General features: G+C 38.3%; 1 protein-coding gene across 12 annotated transcripts in view; it reads left to right on the top strand.

Annotated features, from left to right (window-relative positions):
• The first annotated feature begins 521 nt into the window (after positions 1-521).
• Kif21a (kinesin family member 21A) overlaps positions 522-22,077 on the top strand; it is a 166,437-nt gene continuing 144,881 nt past the window's right edge. For all 12 annotated transcript variants that reach the window (XM_004662178.3, XM_045151552.1, XM_045151555.1 and 9 more), the window contains exon 1: positions 522-597. In XM_004662178.3, the coding sequence (XP_004662235.2) occupies positions 554-597 (44 nt within the window). In that variant the 5' untranslated portion in view covers positions 522-553. The remainder of the gene's footprint in view (positions 598-22,077) is intronic.

Below are 22,077 nucleotides of genomic sequence, written 5' to 3'. Positions count from 1 at the left end.
GGGAAAGAAAATTCGCTTGGAGGGAACAATTGGCAATACCAGGGGCAGGTTCATTGACCAGAGGACAAATGGTTGCACAGAAACGCACAGAGGAGGTTAAGCGAATCACTTCCACGCCCATCCGCGCTGGCCTGGGGGCGACCGGTGGGGAGCCAGGCTGCGGGAGGGCAAGCGCAGGGCCTGGGCAGAGTCCGGGCTGAGCACCGCCGGGGACGCAGGAGAGGACACGGGCGCCGCCGGGGACGCAGGAGAGGACACGGGCGCCGCCGGGGCGCAGGAGGAGGAGGAGGAGGAGCCGGAGGCGGGCGCGGCGCTGACGCAGGGCGCAGGGGGCTGGGCGCGTACGCCAGCCCGGCCCGGCCCGCCCCGGCCCCGGCCCCGCGGCGGAGCGGGAGGAGCAGGACGAGGACGGGCACGGAGACTGGGACGCGCGGTCGCCGGCGAGCGAGTCCCGGCCGCGCTCGCTCGTGCCCGCATGGCTGCAGCGCGGCGGTGAGCCCGACGCCCCCGCCGCGCCGCGCCGTCGCCCCTGTCGCCGCCTCGGGCCGCCAGCATGTGGGGCGCCGCGGACGAGAGCTCCGTGCGGGTGGCCGTCAGGTGAGCCGGGCTGCGGGCGCGTTGGAGGAAACTGAGGCAGGGGCCTGTGCGGGTGGCGGGAGCTGCGGCGCGGGGTTCGGGAAAGCCGAGGAGCCGCCCCGGTGCGCTCTCGGGGACCCCGGCCCGGGCCCCGTGCCCAGACAAAGCCGCGGGCTGACGGACAGCGTGTACCGCCCGGCCCGGCCTCCCGAGCCTGTGCGGGGCGCTGGGGGCGGAGACCCGCGTGCTGTGACCGGAAAAACCCACCGGTGGCCCGGCTGCCGAAGCCCCGGGAGGGCGTGGGAGCCACTGGTCCTTCATCCCCAGAGCCAGAGCAGGGATACAGTGTAACAGTCCCGACCATTCAAGCCTGGCAGCTAGTGAAATCACTAGATAGATGATACATGCAAAGTCTGTTCTGGTTCTACCGGAGGCACGAACACCCAGGGCTGTTTAGACTGTTGTGATGCATTTCATGAAGGAAGAACTGACAGTTGCTCATGGAAAACTGCAGCATCATCACACTGAAACATTAATGAAGCCTTCATCCAGTCCATGGCTTCCACAGCCTGCCGCTCCTGCCAGTTCATTTCTCTTTAGTTGTGCTTTAGGGATTATAAAATTACCTTGGCCTCCAAGAAATCTTCCATTTTGTGATCTTCATCAAAAATTGTTTTAAAAATTATATCATGTAAGCATTTCTGTAGTTATTTTGTGATGTCTTTTTTTTTTGTAGCAGTTCTTGATTAGATACAGATATGGGAATTTCATATGCTTTATTATCTTTAATCAGTTTAAAGAACAGAAAAAATTTGAAAGATTTTTTGATTCTCCTAGTTTACAGATGAGGAAATTACTATCGAATGGAGGTGACAGTTTTATGACCCTTTTGACTATCCTGTAATAAGACCTGGAAATTAAAAAAAAAAATTATTTATTTATGAGAGAGAAAGAGAGACAGAGTGGGATCACCAGGGCCTCTAGCCACTGCATATGAACTCCAGACACGTGTGCCCCCTTATGCATCTGGCTTACGTGGGTCCTGGGGAATTGAACCCAGGTCCTTAGGCCTCTCAGGAAAGTGCCGTAACCTCTGAGCCATTTCCTTAGTCCCCAGACTTGGATTTTTTTTTTCAAATTATTGTTTGTTTGTTTGTTTATTTATTTATTTGAGAGCGACCGAGGGAGGGAGGGAGCGAGAGAGCGAGCGAGCGAACGTGGGCTAGTCAGAGCTTCCAGCCTCTGTAAATGAACTCCAGATTCCTGTGCCCCCTTGTGCATCTGGCTAACGTGGGTCCTGGGGGATCAAGCCTTGAACTGGGGTCCTTAGGATTCACAGGCAAGCGCTTAACTGCTATACCATCTCTCCAGCCCCAGACTTGGAAATTTTAATCCCACCTTTTCGGTCATTCTCGAGCTATTTACCAATTCCTAGATTAGCTTGTTTTTCCTATTATTAACTTTCTTTTTGCCTTAAAATATGAATTGATAACTGCATCAGGGGAAGGAATAACAAGACAAGAAGCACTGTGTTAGGTGATCTGATTCGGAATGGTGAATTCAAAAACATAAAATGTGAAAACTTACTTGTGAGGTAAAATATTTTTAGAGATTTTTATGGGTGAATTTTTTTAGAGTAGCATAAGATAGTTTGTTGACCATTATTTTAAATTTGATCTTACTTCCAGTGAAGGTGAACAGAGTCACGAATATCCCTAAACTTATTGTGAGCAATGAATAACTTCTATTTGATTTTGGTATGCATGCTGGCACTTTTCAGGTGAATGAGTGAGGGTTTGAGTTTTGATTTTTGGGCAAGATACTTGCTTCTTTTTGGCTGACCTCCAACTTCCTGGGCAATCCTCCTGTGTCAGGCCCCCGAGTGTTGCGATTATAGATATGAGCCCCGCATGCTCTGTTATAAAAGCTTTATCAGAGTTTAGTTTCCCACATCGTGAAGATTCGTTTTGGTGACATTGGGGACTTTTTCACTAAGTATATTCTCAGGTTTGAACTTATTTTATACAAGAAATAGCGTATGGTCATTACTGTTTCAATGTTTATAGTGTCTAGTCATGTTGTTCATTTATAACAAATATTTATTAAACATATGTCCTATATGTGTTATCCTGATTTCTGAGCTAATATTAGTAATAAATGTGGCACATATGCCATGTACCAGAGCAGACTGTGCGTTGAGATGTTTCATGTTATGTTAAAATCTCAATCTCCTACAGCAATCTGTGGCTTATATTCTATTACTATTGTGACCTTCTTCCGGTGGGGAACAGAGGGATTAAGTAAACTGCCCAAAGTTAAATTGGTAACAAATGAAATAACCAGGGTTCTTATCTGGACAGCTTAATTTTATATGCCAAGTTCTTAACTGTGAACTCTGTGTGGGTTACCCAACCCAAGTTCTTAACCATGGGACCTGTGCAGGTGAGAAACAGGACCATGCTTCACAAACACTTCTTCCTGAAACTGTCCAGCTCCATTAGGAATGAATGGCTTTGGCAGGTTATTCATCTCTTGACCTTGCTTGAAAAGATCAAGAGCTCAGAAAAGGGCCTAAACTTAAATCAACTAAAACATCACCTCAGATTAACTAAACTATTTTCTCCTCATCTTTCTAGTATTCTCCAGTCCTCTCCTCTAGGTTGAGGCAAGTTTCAGTAGGGTAAATAAATCAACACAAGCTTTATATCTACACAAAACTAACAGAGCCATTTGACCTGTCTGTCCCTCCAATGCATAATGGAATAACAGGCAATAGATAGTTGGCTCTATTTGTGTAAAGACACAAAGCATTCTCAAGATGATTGTGTTTTATTGGACACAGATATTAAAGCTGGTGACAATATGCACAAAGTTTTGGGGAAAAGATTCTCACTTAGGAAAAACATTTTTTATACAATTTCTGAAGATGCATTTTGGCAGAGAGAGGTGTCTCAAGATTATCTTTCATTGAGGTAGATACGGATTTGGAAGACGGCCTTACTTTCCAGTCCCTTAAGGCTAATGAACACCTGAGATACCATTAATACTACTGAGGAACTAAATGTTTAGTTTAAATTTAAAAGTTTTTCTTAATTCATTTGCCAGCAACTTCTATGTATGCTTGTGACATCTTAATTATGTGGCTCTACTTTTTCTACTGTAAAATTCATGAAATATAAATGGTAATATATTTCCAATAAAAATTTTGTGTCAGAATTGGTATGCCCTGTTAGTATATATGATACATACATTGGATTTTAAAAAGTCTGAAAAAAATGAAAACAATTATCTTAACAGTCTATTGTTTGCATGTTGAAATAATATTTTGATGTCACTGAATAGTCTATTTGACTATTAAAATAAGCTTCATCTATTTTTTCTATATAAAAGTGTGGCCAGTAGAATCTTTAGAAGTACATACATGGTTTACATTCTATGTTTACAGGTAGGAGCTGCTCTATAATTTACATGTAAAGAAGTTATACAAGAACCATACAAGAACTGTACCCTTACACACTCACCCACCCACCCACACACACACATGAAATGCCAAATAGTGGGCCTTTATTTGTAGAGTGGTTATTCATACAAATGAGCATGCTTACCTACATGAACATATATAAATGTAAAATGTGATTTAATTTTTTTCCTTCAAGGTACAGAAGTACAAAAATACTGATTGTGTAGTTTATATGGTAGTTGATTTATTTCATAAAATTGTGGCCGAGATCGATGTGGTTTACAAAAAGACAACAGAACAGTGAAGTATAGTGAATATGCTATCCATATTAAGTATACTGAATTGAACTAATCTCTTAATTGGAGATAGTAAAATCAGTTAAACATTTTGAGTTCTACATCTAAGCTATTATGCAATGACCTATGCTTTTCTCTTTCCTTCTTTCTGTATGTTGAACTAAGTTTGTTATTTTTTTCCTTTTCAGAACTTGAGCTTACAAAGCATGGTGAGGGCAGAGTAACAATGGAGATAATGAATAGACCATTGTGTTTCATGTCATGTCTTTGCTTGGCTTTGGCACGCCATATATATCCTTGCCATATATATATGTTTGGATTAGTGTGCAATATGGGAAAATTTGTGTTTATGTTTGCTGTGTTTTCACCTTACTAAAGCACTTTTATGATGTGACATTGCTTAGCAGACCTAGGGGCTGAGTAGATAGACAGAAGCTCAGTTGTAAGTGTGTTACTGGTAGTGATTTACAATGTGATCTCCTTCTACTCTGCTCTGCTTCCCCTGTGCTAAGGTGGCAGCTTCAAACATTTTGTGTGTGCTATCTGTTGAGTGGTACTTTGTTTTTTTCAACGTAGGGTCTCTAGTCCAGGCTGACTTGGAACTCACTATGTAGTCTCAGGGTGGCCTCAAAGTCATGGCGATCCTCCTACCTCTGCCTCCCGAGTGCTGGAATTAAAGGTGTGCGCTACCACGGCCTGCTTGTTAAATGTTACTTTTATTGTTATTGGCACAAATGGCACCAATGATGCCTCTGAATTGACAGGAAGGGACTGTTGTGGCACTGCAAATGTGTCTTTACAGTAATGGACATAAACTTTGTGTTACTGAAGAAGAAACATTTAAGCTGTTACTTTTTTTCCTTCTGGTTATAATACAAATGAGTAATATTTTACTTACCCTCCTACTTAAAATCCTGAACTGTTTGAATGCATATTGTCTTTATTGTATAAGAGTAAAATGAATTGCAACCTAGGTGACTTTTTCAGGGTTTCTTAGCCACTAGACATCAGATTTGGAACTCAAGTTTCAAATATCTATGTTCAAACATATTTCTAGGTGTTATGAAACATTTCACTTAATGATTCCAATGTGATAAATGTCTTTCTACATGGAACATAAAATATGTATTTGAAGTAAGTTCTTTTGAATCAATTTAATGTTTAGAAAATGTAGATCAGTAAGAATTCTAGATAACATGTATTTTATGAAAGCAGATGATAATTTGCTTATTCCTTCTTTCATGGAATGACTATTTACTTAGTTTTTACTCTGAGCTGGACACTTGCCTGCCAGCATGAATAATGCACATAGTCGTTGCTCTCACAGAACTTATGCCTAGTATATGAGACTTAAATGCATAAAATGTGTTAGAACAAGCACAAAAAACAAACACAAACTAAAACTTAAAGAGAATTGTTATAATTGAGTTTTTTATTTTAAAAGTTCATATATTTAAAAAAAGTATTAAAATGGTATGTTCTGGTTCCAAATGTACTTCAAAGAAAAATTAAACTATAAAATCTGTACATTAAGAGGACATTGCTTATTTCATATCATATATAATGTACCATATATGACTTGTATGTCTTTATTTTGGCCTGAGAAAATAATAGAAATGAGAGAGAAGAGACGGAAGAGCACGTTTCATGAATTAAAAGTTAGCAAAAATTTTTCTATTACAAAACATGAATTGATTCTTCAGATGTGGTTTAGTAAGTGTAAAAAGTGTGTCAGTAGTATATTATTTGAAATGGCATGGCATTTCATGTTTCATGTTTAATTATTACTGTCATTTGAGTTCGTTGCCATCTTTCCTGCTAATTGGTTCATATTTTGATGCATAATTATGGGATACTGAGTGATGCACTTGAAATTCCTGTTTAGTGAAGCCATGAAAACAAAACCATCTTGGCAGTGAACACCTTAATCTGCCCCCCATTTTCCGATTCTTATTATTTTCTCCTCAAAATGTTGACTTGGAATGTTCATTATTGTGTGTGGCCTTTCCTAATACATTACAACACACTTTTTAGACTCTGACCTGGAACTAATTTTTCCTGTCAAAATCATTCAGGATCTGACATCGTCTGAGCTTCAGGTTAGGAAGGCAAACACATGAATAAAAATGTTTGCCAGATTAAAGACAGTCTCCATATATGATATACCACTAAAGTGATTTAATTCATATACAATACATTTGTTTGTTACTATTTTAAACATTTCTCTCTGGACTAGGGAAAATATGGATCCTCTCATCTTGGTTTCCCTGTAGATTAACTGTTTAAACTTTTTAGAGGGGGCTAGGGAGAAGGCTCAGTGGTTAAGGCACTTGTCTACAAAGCCTAATGACCTGAGTTTGATTCCTCAGTACCCAGGTAAAGCCATGTGTGCAAAGTGGTGCATGCATCTGGACTTTGTTTGCAGTGACTAGAGGCCCTGATGTGACCATTCTCTCTCTCTTCTCTCTATCTCTTTCTGCTTACAAATAAATAAATACTTCTAGAGGACTGAGTGAGTATCCGATGCATCCACCTTTTTTTTTTCCCAAGAAAATGGCAACCCAGTCAAAGGGACAATTTTCACAGCCCACTGATTATTACATAATCTTTCTGAATGCTTCAGAATTATTTGAAATTCCTTTCTCATTTATTACTAAAATTATATTAAACATAATTTTAATACTACTAGAATTTTTTGCAAAATAGATTTTAAAACTGAAAAGCACGTACTGGTCAAGGGCCTTTCTTTGAGATAGTTGACAGTTGAGGTCCATGGATGTAGAAGGAATTATCAGGTCCAGTCTTCTGAATTTTCTTGAACTTCATTTTTTTTTTCTTGTGAGCATCTAAGTAAGGAATAGAACATACACCATCTGATTTAAAAAAAAACTAGTTTTATTTCCTTGCGCATTAATTTAAAAAGTTTACTTTGGCAGTTAGACGATTTCTCTCACTTTTATTGTTCATTATTTTTGCTTTATGAATGCCTTATTTGTAGGACTTGCAAAATAATCTAATAAAGACATCACAGAGGTAAAGAAACACTATAGGAATAGACATTCTGATGTATTAAAATATGAAGAAATAAGCAGAATTGAGTTATAAAATATAGTGTGTTTTCAGTATTTACATAGTGATACTTTAACAACCATATAAATAAATATGACTTAATCATATATATATATATTGTTGTTGTTGTTTGTTTGTGTTTCAATGTAGGGTCTCACTCTAGCCCAGGCTGACCTGGAACTTACTATGTAGTCTCAGGGTGGCCTTGAATTTATGGTGATCCTCCTACCTCTGCCTCCTGAGTGCTGGGATTAAAGGCATGTGCCTGGCTTTCAATTTTTTATTTTTTCCAAACCTCAGAACTTTAGGCCTGGAATATGTGGCTAACCTTTATGTCCTTACGTTAGTTCTTGACACCTCCTTTAAACAAATATCTCCAATATACTAAAGAATTATAGCACATTCCAATAATCTCAATACAGGAGAGGTAGCAATATATTCTGGGTGGGGGAAGACTTGTTTACAAGAACCTGAAAGGAGAAATGGATATATACATATGACTACTTTAAGAAGAAGACTTTTGGCAGATGATTTCACTAAATATGTAGGTCAGAAGCTTTTAAATACATCTCAGCCTTTCCTATCCTTATTTCAGAGGAAAATAAATGATAATGCATAGGGCTAGGGAGGTGGCTCAGTGGGTAAAGCCCTTGGTGCTCAAGCCTGAGTAACAAACTGTAACCTATGCCAAAAGCCAGAAGCCATGGTGTTTTTTGTAATCCCAACTCACTGATGGGGAAGAGGGAAGCCAAGATAGGACACTTTCTCAAAGGTGAGGACTGTCACCCCAAAATTGTCATCTGATCTCCATATATGTGGTGTGTTACCTGTGTACCCATACTCACACAGAAACACACACACACACACACACACACACACACACACACACACACACACACACATTCTTCCTCTCTGGAACTATTCCAGAGGTTTTATTAACAGAATTTAAACTCAGAGTCAGTGACTGTTCATCTCCATTTGCTTCTTCAGTAAGAGTAAAGAACTAAAAAAAATGTTTAAATATGGTTGTGGGAAGTTAAAGATCATGGGCTCAGACAGGCTTAAAGAAAAGTCAGACAGATCAAGGTTATTCCTCACTCTTGGATTTGCCATTCTCAACTTTGGAAAGTGATGTCTATCACCAGACATAACAGTATTTTGTGACTGTAATGAAGAAGTTTTGTATACATTTTTTTTCAGAGTAGACAGTCATATTTCCTTTTGACAAAGCTACAATGTCTTTTTCTGTTAGGAACAAGTGGCTTTAGAGAGAGCTGAGCCACAGTTAATTATTTTGTGTGGTATGTTGATCACATGTGTACTAATGAGGCACAGGACATCACTTAAGTAGTATTTGTTCTAATCTTATTTAAGTTTTGGATCAAAATTCATTCATTTATTCCAAAACTGTTGCATTCCACTGTGTACTTATAAAACTGTGGAAATATTGTAATTAAAAATATAAAGCCTGTTACTGAAGATGAAGTGATACTGCAGCACGAGTGCTGGATGGTCAGACAACTGTTTTAGTCTGGACTCTTAGCCATGCTAACTTAAAAAATTTTTTTTGTTCATTTTAATTTATTTATTTGAGAGTGACAGAGAGAGAGAGAAAGAGGCAGATAGAGAGAGAGAGGCAGAATGGGCATGCCAGGGCCTCCAGCCACTGCAAAAGAACTCCAGACGTGTGTGCCCCCTTGTGCATCTGGCTAACATGGGTACTGGGGAATCGAGCCTTGAACCAGCGTCCTTAGGCTTCACAGGCAAGCACTTAACCGCTAAGCCATCTCTGCAGCCCAGCCATGCTAACTCTTAGCTATTGCTAGGAAGTTCACTTACCTCAGTGGATTCAGGAAAGACTCAAAAATGATACAACAAGGTAAAGCTCTTGGAAAAAGTTTTTTTTTTTTTAATTTATTCATTTACAAGGAGAGAGAGAGAGAGAGAGAGGGACAGACAGACAGACAGACAGACAGACAAAATGAGCCCTCCAGGGCTTTCATCCATTGTAAACAAACTCCAGATGCATGCACCAATTTTTGTGCATTGCGCTTATGTGGGTACTGGGGAATAGAACTCTGGTCATTAGACTTTGTAGGCAGGCTCCTTAGCCACTGAGCCATCTCTAGCCCAGAAAAAGTTTTTGACATAGACATAAGTAGTACTGTTGGAGGTGAAGCTGATCTACCCGGCTATGAGCATGTTAGTTATATTCTAAACTGGGCCTAGTCATTTTGTAATGTGTAACCCATAACTTGAATTTTTAAAGTGCTTTAAAAGCATACTGTCTGGTTTTGAATGCCTACTACTACCTAGGAATATCACTATGAATGGTACAACAATGTATGTAAATATTTGCAAACACCATGCCTGTGTTCCCAGCTTGCAGTTTACTTTCTGTATGTAAACCACATGTCATTGTGCTATACTGTACCAAAGTCTCCTATTATAGTTTGTAGAATCCACCATTTAATTCTTTTTCCAGACAGGTTTTCCATTGACATGGGTTTTAGTGTCTTTGTGAAGTTACTTCCATATTAATAGTTTTGAGTTACATTCTTTTCACTAGTTGTTTCACTTAATATGAGAGTAGGGGCAAAATTAGTTGATAAAAATGTGAATGTGCTTTCTTAGTTGGTTTGTACCTGACTGATTCTTGAAACTTGCTAATGCTTTCCCTGTGTATTCAGCCTTGGCAACAAGCCACTAAAGTGTGGAGTGGATTCAGGAATACTGTAAGGATTAAACTAATTGGACCAGAAGTAATGCTAATACACTTATTATATATTTACTTCTATATTCTTTTTCTTTGGTATCTGGAGCTGAGGGGCAATGAGATTCTCATAGAACTATGTGAAGATTTGTTGAGGGCATTTTAAAAGAGGCTAGTTCAGGAAATAATGTGTTGAAGGTCTAGTCTAATGATCTCTAAATCAGCTTTTATTTTCATCAGGAAGTTATTTTTAGTCAGTTTTTTCCTGCTATTGAAATGATGTAATTACATTAGGAAAACTATCATGGAATAAATGAGGAAAGTAGCCAATTGCTGTTCACTGCTCTATATACTTATAATTTTAATTTCTCTACATTTCTTTTTAGTCTATATTCATATATTATCTGTTTGTATTTTTTCCCTACATTTGTTGTGATTAGAATATAGATACTTTTCTGTTGCTGTATATTGCCCCTTTAGAGTGTAACTTAAAATTTTTCTAGTATATTAAAGAGTAACTTAACTGACCAGCCTTTATTGCTTAAAAAGGACATTAATTTCCCTTTTTAAGAGCCATGCTGTCTCCTACAATTGCTGGTAACTTTTTAGTTTTCCTGATCAGCACTGGTTCTATGAATGATTATTTCCTGGATTCCCAGGATGAAGGATAGCATTCCTCACCTAGAGTGTGTTGTTGAATGTTTTGGTTCTGAGAATGCTTTTCAGAAAAAAGATATATTAATATTTAATTTTACCTTTTCATCTATATCCAGAATACTGTGAACATTTGCCCAAAATATTTTTCCAAGCCATTGATGGTAAACAGAATTCAGGTCCATTACCATCCTCTCTTCCTTGCCAGTCACTGGCATTGCTGTCACTGTCCACCTCAGTTCAGTTCAGAGCATTTTGTTTCCTTAGCTGTTTGTCACCTAGTCTGCGTCTGTGTGTCTTGACCTGGAGTTTGTCCACTGCCCATTGACCTGAGATTGCAGATCTCATTCCTTTTTACTTGGACTGCTGTGTTGGTTTCCCTAATGTAAAAGTGACATTAATTTATTTTTATTTTTTTAATTTATTTATTTGAAAGAGAGAGAGGGAGAGAGAAAGAAAAAGGGAGATACAGAGAGAAAGAATGGGTGCACAGGGCCTCTAGCCACTGCAACCAGAACTCCAGGATCCACGACCAGTGACACCTCTTCTAGCCTTCTGCTTAGAATTTAAGTAGGAGGCTTAATCTTACTAAAAAGTACCTGAGGCTGTGGGTGGGGGACACACATTCACATTCAAAGCACCACACATGTACATAATGCAGTTTGATCATAATCTCCTCCTATTACCTTCTCTTATATTCCTCTCCTATGCCCCTTTCACTAAGTCCTCATAAAGGAATATTCTGAATTAAATGACTTCATTTTGTAATTTTGTTGCTTCTATAGTTTCTTTGTATGTCTCAGATATTCCTCTGGTTGTTTTTGTTTGTTTGTTTGTTTTGGTTTTCAAGGTAGGGTCTTGTGTTAGCTCAGGCTCACCTGGAATTTACTATGTAGTCTCAGGGTGGCCTTGAACTCACAGTGACCCATTACCTCTGCTTCCCAAGTGCTGGAATTAAAGGTGTGTGCCACCATGCCTGGCTCAAATATTCCTCTGTATCTGAGTAGGGTACCATGATCAGATACCACACATTGGGATTAATAGATTATGGGATTTATAGATCAACAATTTATAGAAACACTGTGTTGTTTTCTTTTCTTTTCTTTTTTTTTTTGGTTTTTCGAGGTAGGGTCTCACTCTTGTCCAGGCTGACCTGGAATTCACTATGGAGTCTCAGGGTGGCCTTGAACTCACGGCAATCCTCCTACCTCTGCCTCCCGAGTGCTGGGATTAAAGGCGTGCGCCACCACGCCCGGCTCACTGTGTTGTTTTCATACCTTGATTGCTCAACTAAGAGAAGAGGTGATTTCATTGTTGGAAGATACTGAATAATATGTGCTGTTGCTTTTAATCACTTAACATGTCACATCAGCTATGTGGATCATTTCTACAGACCTGCTAACTGGGCAGCTCTCAAAACTTACTAATATAGGACTAAAAAGATGGCTCAGTAGTTAAGGTGCTTGCCTGCAAAGCTTAATGACCTTAATGATTTGATTCCCCAGTACCTACATAAAGCCAGCTGCAGAAAGTCGTACATGCATCTAGAGTTTATTTGCAGTGGCGGGAAGCCCTGGCACACCTGTCTCTCATCTCTGTATCTCTCTCTGCTTGAAAATAAACATATAAATAAAACTTACTTATGTGTATCTGACCAGGTTCAGATTAGGCCACACAGAGCCTATGTTCTCTGCATGCTTTTCTGTAACTAGCTGTTACTCCCTGAAGTCAGAGACGTTGCTCAGAAGAAGGACAGGAAGTGGTGGAACACGTTATTCCATATTCATGGTAAGGTGTATTGTCACTACCTTTTATTTCACTTTCTCATTCCCTTTGCCATTACCCTGATTTAGCTCTAAATTATTTAATGCTTGAATAAGTACAAAGTGTTATAATGATATGGCCTAGTAATATATTACCATTACAAAGAGCAAACGTTCCATGTTCCTTTCAGGGTGATCTCACAGTCATGCAGAGTCATTAGGACTGTTGGCTAGAGCCATTCTAGAGCTGTGCGGGTGACAATATAAAGGAAGGAATGCCTTATCCTTGTCCACTCCACTGTAAATGATATAAAACATCCTCTTATAACTGTGCTTCTGCTGTCACACAGTAGTCAGCTCACATACTGTCATTCCTTATCTGCTTCATAACACAGAAATAGAGGAAACAAGTGAAATCTAAATTGCCATTGTCTTTGATATTTGAAAATATCATGACAAAATAAAATTGAATTTACTTGAGAGAATTTTTGCCATCATGTGATCTAGTACTACAATGTTTTTATTTGATATTGTCAAGTTTTTTTTTCAGAATTTAGTGTTGTAAGTTTTTCATCTCTCGATACATCATATTTTCTGATTCTTATGTTTTCATACATTTTGCTCTTTCTCATGTGCTCCTAGCAACCAAGTGCTGTAGCTTCTGTCTTACCATTGTTTTATCTTCCATACATTTCTTCTCACCCTATGCTAGCCATTCACACTACCTTCACACTAGCTGTGGTCTTTACTGTTTAATGCTACAGTCTTCTAACTACTTATATAGATAACTTTTGCATGGCCCTTGGTTTCTCACACATTAAAATGTATTCTTGTATTATCTGAGTCTTCTAATTAAACCTATATTATTCTTACTGTACAGATAATGAACGAGCATTTGAGATCACCAGAAAATAAGAATTAGAAAGTTGGGGCTCTCCTAGATATCATCACAGTAGCTTTCTATTATGCCCTTTGCTTTGTCTTAGGTTTTCTCCGGTTCTCTCTTTCATTGCTATCAGATTGTTTTTTACTTCAAATATCACCGTTGCACATATCACTCCAGATTTCTTTGTCTGCTTGCCCCTCTGTCTGTATCTTTTTTTTTTTTTTTTTTGGGTGGGGGAGGTTTTGAGGTAGGTTCTCACTCTAGCCCAGGCTGACCTGGAATTCACCATGTAGTCTCAGGGTGGCCTCGAACTCATGGCGATCCTCCTACCTCTGCCTCCCGAGTGCTGGGATTAAAGGCGTGCGCCACCACGCCCGGCTTTGTCTCTATCTTTTGAAGTTAGGCCATATGTTACTGGCAGATTTCTCATTATTATCCTGCATCTAGACAGGGCCTCAGAAAATTAGCATTTTTATTCTTCTTCTTCTTCTTTTTTTTTTTTTTTTTTACCAATTTAATATCTTGTACTTAGTCCAGGCATAAACTTTTTTTGCTGAATGATCTAAACCTTTATTTCTGGCTCTTCAGTCCTGGCTTGTTTCTAGATACTGAACTGGCCTTGTCTTATATCACAGTTCCAATAATTTGTACTGTTCTGTTGTTCCTGGAACCTTAGTTACAGCCTTTGTTTACTGCTTAGTTCATCATTGAACTTTCCCTTGAACTAACACCAACAACAAAACACTTGTATTCACAGGATACTTGCCACAGACCTTTCTATATAAGCAGTCTTTATTTTATTAACAACTAGCTCCCTGGTACCCAGGACAGTAATTAATTCATATGAGATCTTTTTGTAGTATTTGGGGTTATAATTTTTAAAATATTTATTTATTGTATATTTGAGAAAGGAGAGAGACAGAGACAGAAACAGAAAGAGAGAGAATGAGTATGGGTGCACCAGGGCCTGTAGCCACTGCAAATGAACTCCGGACGCATGCTCCACCTTGTGTAGCACCTGGCTTTACCTGGGTACTGAGAAATCAAACCTAGGTTGTGAGACTTTGTAGGCAAACACCTTAACCAGTCCATCATCAAAATTGTGATATGAAGCAGAATAGAACTTCGTGAAATCTCTGATACTGGCTTACAGTTTACCTGCTAAGACTTCTGCCTGCTGCTTCTCCTTCTGTTCTGGAAGTTCTCTGCTTGCTTCATTGCCTGTTGATTCTGACCTGCCCATCTGAGTGGTGTCTTCCTATTGATACTGCTGGGATTCACTCATCCTCAAGACCTGAAGGGTATATGTGGTCTTTTTTTTTTTTTTTTTTTTTTTGTTATATTTACTTGAGTCAGATTTTTTCAAAACTATATAAACTTCTTTAAGAACTGTTCTAAAGCTTTTAAAAAGTGTTTTATTTTTATATTTTTACTGTTTATTTGTAAGGAGAGGGAGAGGGGGAAGGATAGGGGGAATGGGAATGAGAATGAGAATGAGAATGAGAATGAGAATGAGAATGAGAGGATGTCTATTGCCACTGAAAATGAAATCCAGATGCATGCACTACTGTGTACATCTATCTGGCTTTATGTGGGTACTGGGAAATCAAACCCAGGCCATCAGGTTTTGTAAGCAGGCATCTTTAACCACAGAACCATCTTTCCAGTCCTCTAAAGCTTTTTAAATTCTTCTTCAAAACAGTGATTTTTTTTAAGATTGTATTTGTATGCCCTAGCTCTTTTGACAACAAGGCAGGGGCATTATGTAATGGTAATGCTCTCAGAGTGACTAGAGCTGTGCTTTTGCCATTGAGACTGTGGACCATGAAAGCAAAAAGTCCTCTTACTTGAAACATAACCCCTCTTTATATTACTATCTCTAGCAACAAGAAGAATACTAGCATTATCTTGCCATTCATTCTATATCATTCAGTGAAATTATTTAACATTTATGCTAATTTAAATAAAGGTCAAATTACAAGTAAAATTCCCATACTTTTTTCTTTGGAGTAAGGTCAAGCTAGCCAAAGCCCCCGTAACAATGCCAGGCTTTTGGATGATATGAAATGATGGGTATCATATAACAACTTTAGTCAGTTTGCTATGTATATTATGTTAATATCCTATTTGTTTCTTAATATTAAAGTGCAGAGGTTAGAAGTATAGCTCAGTAATAGAGCACATACTTAGCATGTGTGAGGGCCTAAGTTTGAGCCTTAGCCTTAAAAAAAAAAACCATAAAAAGTACATTTGTGCCTTTTGTGATATAAAAGTATAATTTTTTTCTGACCATTATGTTTGTTGGTACACAACCTTTATTAAATTTAATTGGATTTAGTATTTTCGTTTTGTGGTATTTTGTTGGCCTTATTTGTTAGATTTTTAACTTCTAATATTATATTTTCTAAAATAAAATTATCTTAGGAATCAATATTTTACCTTAATATAACTTAATTTAATTAAGTAATGTTACATTAAATGTCTTATGGAACACATGTCATTATGGAAGAAAAACTCAAGCCTTGCCCAAATACATGTTTTGTATCTTATGATTTTTTTTCCTTTATTCATTTTTTTCTTTTTGTTTTTGTTTTAGAGAAAGAGAGACAGAGGGGGAGAGAGAGAGGATTGGTGTGCCCGGGCCTCAGCCATTGAAATCAAACTCCAGATGCTTATGCCACCTAGTGGGCATGTGAAACCTTACACTTGCCTCAGCTTTTTGGGTCTGGCTAATGTGGGATCTGGAGAGTTGAATGTGGATCCTTAGGCTTTGCAGGCAAGTGCCTTAACCACTAAGCCATCTCTCCAGCTCCCCTTTTTCTTTTTTTAAATTTTTATTTATTTATTTGAGAGTGACAGAGAAAGAGGGAGAAAGAGAGAGAGAGAGAGAGAGGGAGAGAGAATATATGGGGCGCCAGGGTTTCCAGCCACTGCAAACAAACTCCAGATGCGTGCGCCCCCTTGTACATCTGGCTAACATGGGTCCTGGGGAATCAAGCCTCGAACTGGGGTCCTTACATTTCACAGGCAAGCACTTAATTGCTAATCTATCTCTCCAGCCACCCCTTTTTCTTTTTTAAGATAGGGTGTCATCAGGCTGGCTTCACACTCATTATGTAGTTGACTATGACTTTAAATTTCTCATCATCCTGCTCCTACCACCCCAGGGATGGGATTATAGGAATCTACTACTACACCTGGCTTTTATGGTGTTAGAGTGATCAAACCCAGGGCTTTGTGCATGCTAGGCAAGTGCTCTACTAACAAGCCACATCTCTTCCCCCCCCTCTCCAGTTTTTGTTGCCTATGTTAGTTTTCAAGTAATTTGAATTAATGATTTCTTGTAGGATTTTAAATTTACTTTCTTTCAGATTAATTCTGTTTTTTTTTTTCAACTATTTTATTTATTAAAGAGAGAGAGGACAAGAGATGGGCATACTAGGGCCTCTAGTCATTGCAAAAGAATTCCAGATGCATGCTCCACTATGTGCATTTGGCTTATATGTGCTCTGGGGAATTAAACCTGGGTCCTTAAGCGTCCCAGGCAAGTGCATTAAATGCTATGCCATCTCTTCAGCTCCAATTCTGTTTTCTTTAAACAAAGAAATGAGGTGTAACAGGAGGCTTGTCCCTAAGGGACCTTTTTTGAATTCTTTCTTGTCAAAGAGACTCAAGGATTAAGTGTTGATGTTTTGTTTAAGTAGAATAGGAGTGGATAGGTAGGATCAGGCAGGAAGAATTGACCAGTTGTTTTCAAAATAGGGTAAGAACCTGGGCATGCAGTGCAAGCTACTAGTTTACCTGTTTCAACTAGAAGCAACATTTTTAGATCCTGTAGTATCAAGATAGCAAAATTTTACTACTTCCTCTCCCCTCATCCCCTGTGCTTCTAGACAAAAACTGTAGTATTGAGCTACATCCCCAGCCCTAGTTGTTAGGCTTGGTACCTTTTAAGGTACCATTTTCTTCACTATTCTTTAGTATTATTTATGTGTGTGAATTTTTATGTGTGTTTGTGCACATGTTCATGTGTGAGTGTGTGTGTGCCCTGGCATGTGTGGTGATCAAAGGACAACTTTTGGGGTCCTTGCCTGTTTACCTAACTTTGAAGCAGGGTTTTCACTTGGTATTCTTGATCTGTTGTTTTCTGATGGGGTTGCCTTGAGAGCTCAGAAATTCTCCTGTCTCTTCCTCCTATTTCACCATTACCATCAGGGTATTGTGATTACAGAAACCCACCATGGCTTCCAGTTTCCAGCTTCTGGCTTTTTACATCATGACTGGGGATTGAACTCAGGTACTCCAGTTTGAGTGGCAAACACTTTATCCACTGGGCCATCTTTTCAGCCTTTCTTTTCTTTTCTTCCTTCCTTACTTTCTTTTTCTTTTCTTTTCTTTTCTTTTCTTTTCTTTTCTTTTCTTTTCTTTTCTTTTCTTTTCTTTTCTTTTCTTTTCTTTTCTTTTCTTTTCTTTTCTTTTCTTTTCTTTTCTTTTCTCTCTTCTTTTCTTTTTTTTCCCTGAGGTAAGGTCTCACTCTAGCCTAGGCTAACATGGAATTCACTATGCTATCTCAGGCTGGCCTTGAACTCATGGCGATCCTCCTACCTCTGCCTCCTGAGTGCTGGGATTAAAGGCGTGTACCACCATTCCTGGCTCACTTTTTTTTTTCAAAAGAGAAAATTAGAAAATATAATTATGATTGGTGTTTGGGTTAAAAAATAGAAGACAATCCCTAAAATTGTTGTGATAGCAGTGGGCTCACAACAGGGAAGCTGTAAATGGTGCAATCAGTTTCACATTTCAAATCCATTTCTAGGTGCCCCAGAATGAAAAAGGAAAAATTCATGTTTGTTTATTTTAAATGGGATATAATATTTCCTATATTCTATAAGTGCACAAGGTTCTAGTACTCTGATCGTTTATCAACATCTAAAAGTAGTTTTAGAAGCTGGGCGTGGTGGTGCACGCCTTTAATCCCAGCACTCTGGAGGCAGAGGTAGGAGGATCGCGGAGAGTTCAAGGCCACCCTGAGACTACAGAGTTAATTCCAGGTCAGCCTGGACCAGAGTGAGACCCTACCTCGAAAAACCAAAAAAAAAAAAAAAGTAGTTTTAGGGTAGCACTTTAAAGTAAAAGTATCATACTTTGAGGCTTCAGATAGCAATTCTAAACCAAAGGAGTATAGAAGTAAGTATTTTGTACAGAATTTCTCCTCTGATCATGTCAGATGCACTAGGTATAACAGGTGTATCTCTAGTTAATTTTCAACAAACCCTTTTCGTCTACTTGATGGTAGAAGAGGCTTCATGGATCATTAGTCTTAGTCACTAGTTACGTATTGAAGTCTTTTGTACAGAGGTCTTTCTAGACATTAAGTTTGATATTTATGGGTATGCTATACTTTTATGTGCCTAGATTTTAGATGTGTTTACCAGCGTAACAAACATTGTACTTCCCGGAAAAATGATTTTTTTCTGACCTATCCAGTGAGTGCTGTGTGTTTATTAAAATGAAATATATTTTAATCACTGAGTATTATTTATTGAATTGCTTCAAAGTACAATAAATTAGGAAGCATAAGATTTACTATACATTCCAGTCACTTGTGGATCTTGTTAAAATATAACTTTTAATTAGGGTAATAGTGATGCTTGCCTATAATCTCAGTCCTGACAGAAGGCTGAGGCCAGAGGGTCTCAATTTTGATGCCAGCATGGGCTGCATAATATAGTGAAATATTATCTCTTCAAAAATACTAATGCAGGCTAATGAGTGGCAATTCAACATAAGTTACAAAATATGTCACTGAATAGTTGACATTTCCAGTTATGAATTAATGCTTATCCACATGAACATATTAAATAGCTCTTCAAGAGTATGGAAAGCAAACAGTACATTTGTGAGTGAGAACCCAAGGTTTTATTCTTCTAGCTTTCACTTTCTCACTGACAAGAAATAAGGCAAAGAGCTGAAAGTGAAGCTGGTAGTGTTGGAGGAGCATCAGTGAATTTGTTAGTTTGGAGAGAGGGTGCTTGATTTAACACGGACTATGAATAAAGTTTTGATAGTACTGAGAACATTTGATATTGACATCACATATGTAGGAAGTGGGAATTGTGGAGGAAAGAGAAGGAAGGGGCAAGAAGTTTGACATTTTTGAGGAGGAACTAAAGAATCAAGAAGAAACCAAGAAAGAAAATTGCAAAACCTTGAAGTCTGCCATCCAAGGAAGTGACAGGGATTTAAGAGGACGTATAAGGCAACAAATGGTAAATGCCAGCAGACCACCTGGGTGGCTGGCTTTGTCTGTTTAGAAGGAGTGCCAGTTTCGGACATGGTTGGCTTTAATAAGAGGTGAGCATTGACTGGGTATTAAAAAAACATGCAGCTGCCCAAATGATAGAGAAGCAGTTGATGTTTGGCCTTGAAAAAAAAAAAAAAAAACCTTTATACTTTCAAAGTATATTGATTAAAAAATGTTGAAACTTGGAAATATTATTTTTTGGTAGGGAGTAGAAGGTTCATGGGTAGGATATATTCTGTCACTTTAGGATTGTGTTAGAATTTCCCTAAGGATTTGGAGTATCCTTACCTCTGACTTGAGCATGATGAGGCGATCCATAGAGTCATGTTCTACATAAGTTAAAGAAGGGATTCTTTTGAGTGCAAAACTAAATGTTAGTTACACATATAATGACAGTTTGTAACTTTCCTGTTACTATTTTTTTCTCATGGCTGAGTTAAGAGTGACCAGCTCTATGTTGGCAGACATTTCGGGGAACAGGCAGTCTTCTGTTTCCAACAGAGAAATGTCTGTTAGAAAGAAGGATGGAACAATCATATGTCAGTATTCTAGCAGTTTGTTTTGGAAGTGTATATTCCCTTTTATGAAGCAACTGTAGGGAAAAGTGTGTAGATTTTTGTTTCTTAAAAGTTAAAAGAACTATGTGACGCTTCCCAGCAGTGCTCTATGTGCCTATTGCCATTTAAATGTTTCTAAATTGCAGTTTTATTAGATGGGTACATTTTAGATCTTCATTTGTGTACATTAACTATTTTAAAGTAGGTATTCTTAAAAAGATTGAAATTTCTAAATACATTTTAAAAGTAACTTATGTATTTTCTAAATAGTATTTTTAAAGATAACCATTTAGGGCTGGAGAGATGGCTTAGCGGTTAAGCGCTTGCCTGTGAAGCCTAAGGACCCCGGTTCAAGGCTCGGTTCCCCAGGTCCCACGTTAGCCAGATGCACAAGGGGGCACACGCGTCTGGAGTTCGTTTGCAGAGGCTGGAAGCCCTGGCGCGCCCATTCTCTCTCTCTCTCCCTCTATCTGTCTTTCTCTCTCTGTCTGTCACTCTCAAATAAATAAATAAAAAATTAAAAAAAAAAGATAACCATTTAATGTTAAAGAAAAATTAAAAAATAAAATTTTAACATGTATTTTACCATATGAATAGTTTTAAATTCTCTCTTTTTTAGTGGCTACCCACTTTTTTATTTGAAAAAAAGATGTTAAGTAAATTTACTTTCAGTAGATGGAATTTATTTAGCATATCATATTTGAAATAGGGATGTACAATATCTGAAGTAGTGTAGCTATTGCTTAAAAGGTATGAAAGTATCATTAGTAGTTTATTACCTAGTCAAGAAAAAGAACTCAAAATTCTGTCATTTTCTTGCTACAGTACTCATACCAAAGTAAACCTAGAATCAGGTAAAACGCTGCATTTACTATAGAATTGTGGAAGCCGTACTTGCAGAATTGTTGATTTTTTTTTTACATTAGTTACATTTCCATGAACATTACATTCCTGTATCATGAAACTACATGATAATACTACTTTGCAAGGATGTATATGTATTTATGCCAAACAAGTGTTTTAAAAAGGGAAGAGAGAAATGTTATAGTTATGGCCAAATGCCAATGACATATTTCTCAACTGCCTTTGGATGTGTTTTTTAGTTATGAAAAATAGTAATAACTCATTTTATTTGTACTATGTAATATAATAAAACCAACACATAAATAATTATATCCTTTCAAAATTAAGCATATTAAAGGGCATTGGAGAATGTAACAATTATTCCATGTGATTTTTCTCTTCAATCAAGCTATTGTTTTTTTCTGATCTTATTTGCTAATAAGGTTTGAAGAGTAAGGTAATCTTTTACCATAATAGGTTGGTGGATCTTACATTTTAGTGTGTTTAAAAATCTGCTAGGTGCTTGATTACATATTTCTAAATCTGCAAAAATTCAGTTATGAGTCAGCATGTTAACATAATACTAGGTGACAAGGATGTACTTGACCTTTTGAGAAACTTTTCATAGGTAGCGTTTCTCCAAAAACAATGAATTAATATTAATTCAACATTAAATTAGTTGTGATTATATTTCCTTTTTATTTATTTTGAGGCTGCCCAACAGACTGCTCCCCTTTTTTTCATGAGAGAGAGAGAATGTATATTGGTGCACCAGGGTCTCCAGGTACTGCTGTTGAATTCCAGGTGCATGTGCCCTTTTGTGTGCATGTGCAACATTGTGTGCTTGTGTTACTGTGCGTCTGGCTTACGTGGGACCTGGAGAGTTGAGCTGAGTCCTTAGCCTTTGCAGGCAAGTACCTTAACCACTAAGCCATCTCTGTAGCCCATGATTGTAT

Source organism: Jaculus jaculus, chromosome 6 (genome assembly GCF_020740685.1).
Source record: "Jaculus jaculus isolate mJacJac1 chromosome 6, mJacJac1.mat.Y.cur, whole genome shotgun sequence".
Lineage (NCBI taxonomy): Eukaryota > Metazoa > Chordata > Mammalia > Rodentia > Dipodidae > Jaculus > Jaculus jaculus.
This window is presented reverse-complemented; position numbering and strand designations above follow the sequence as displayed.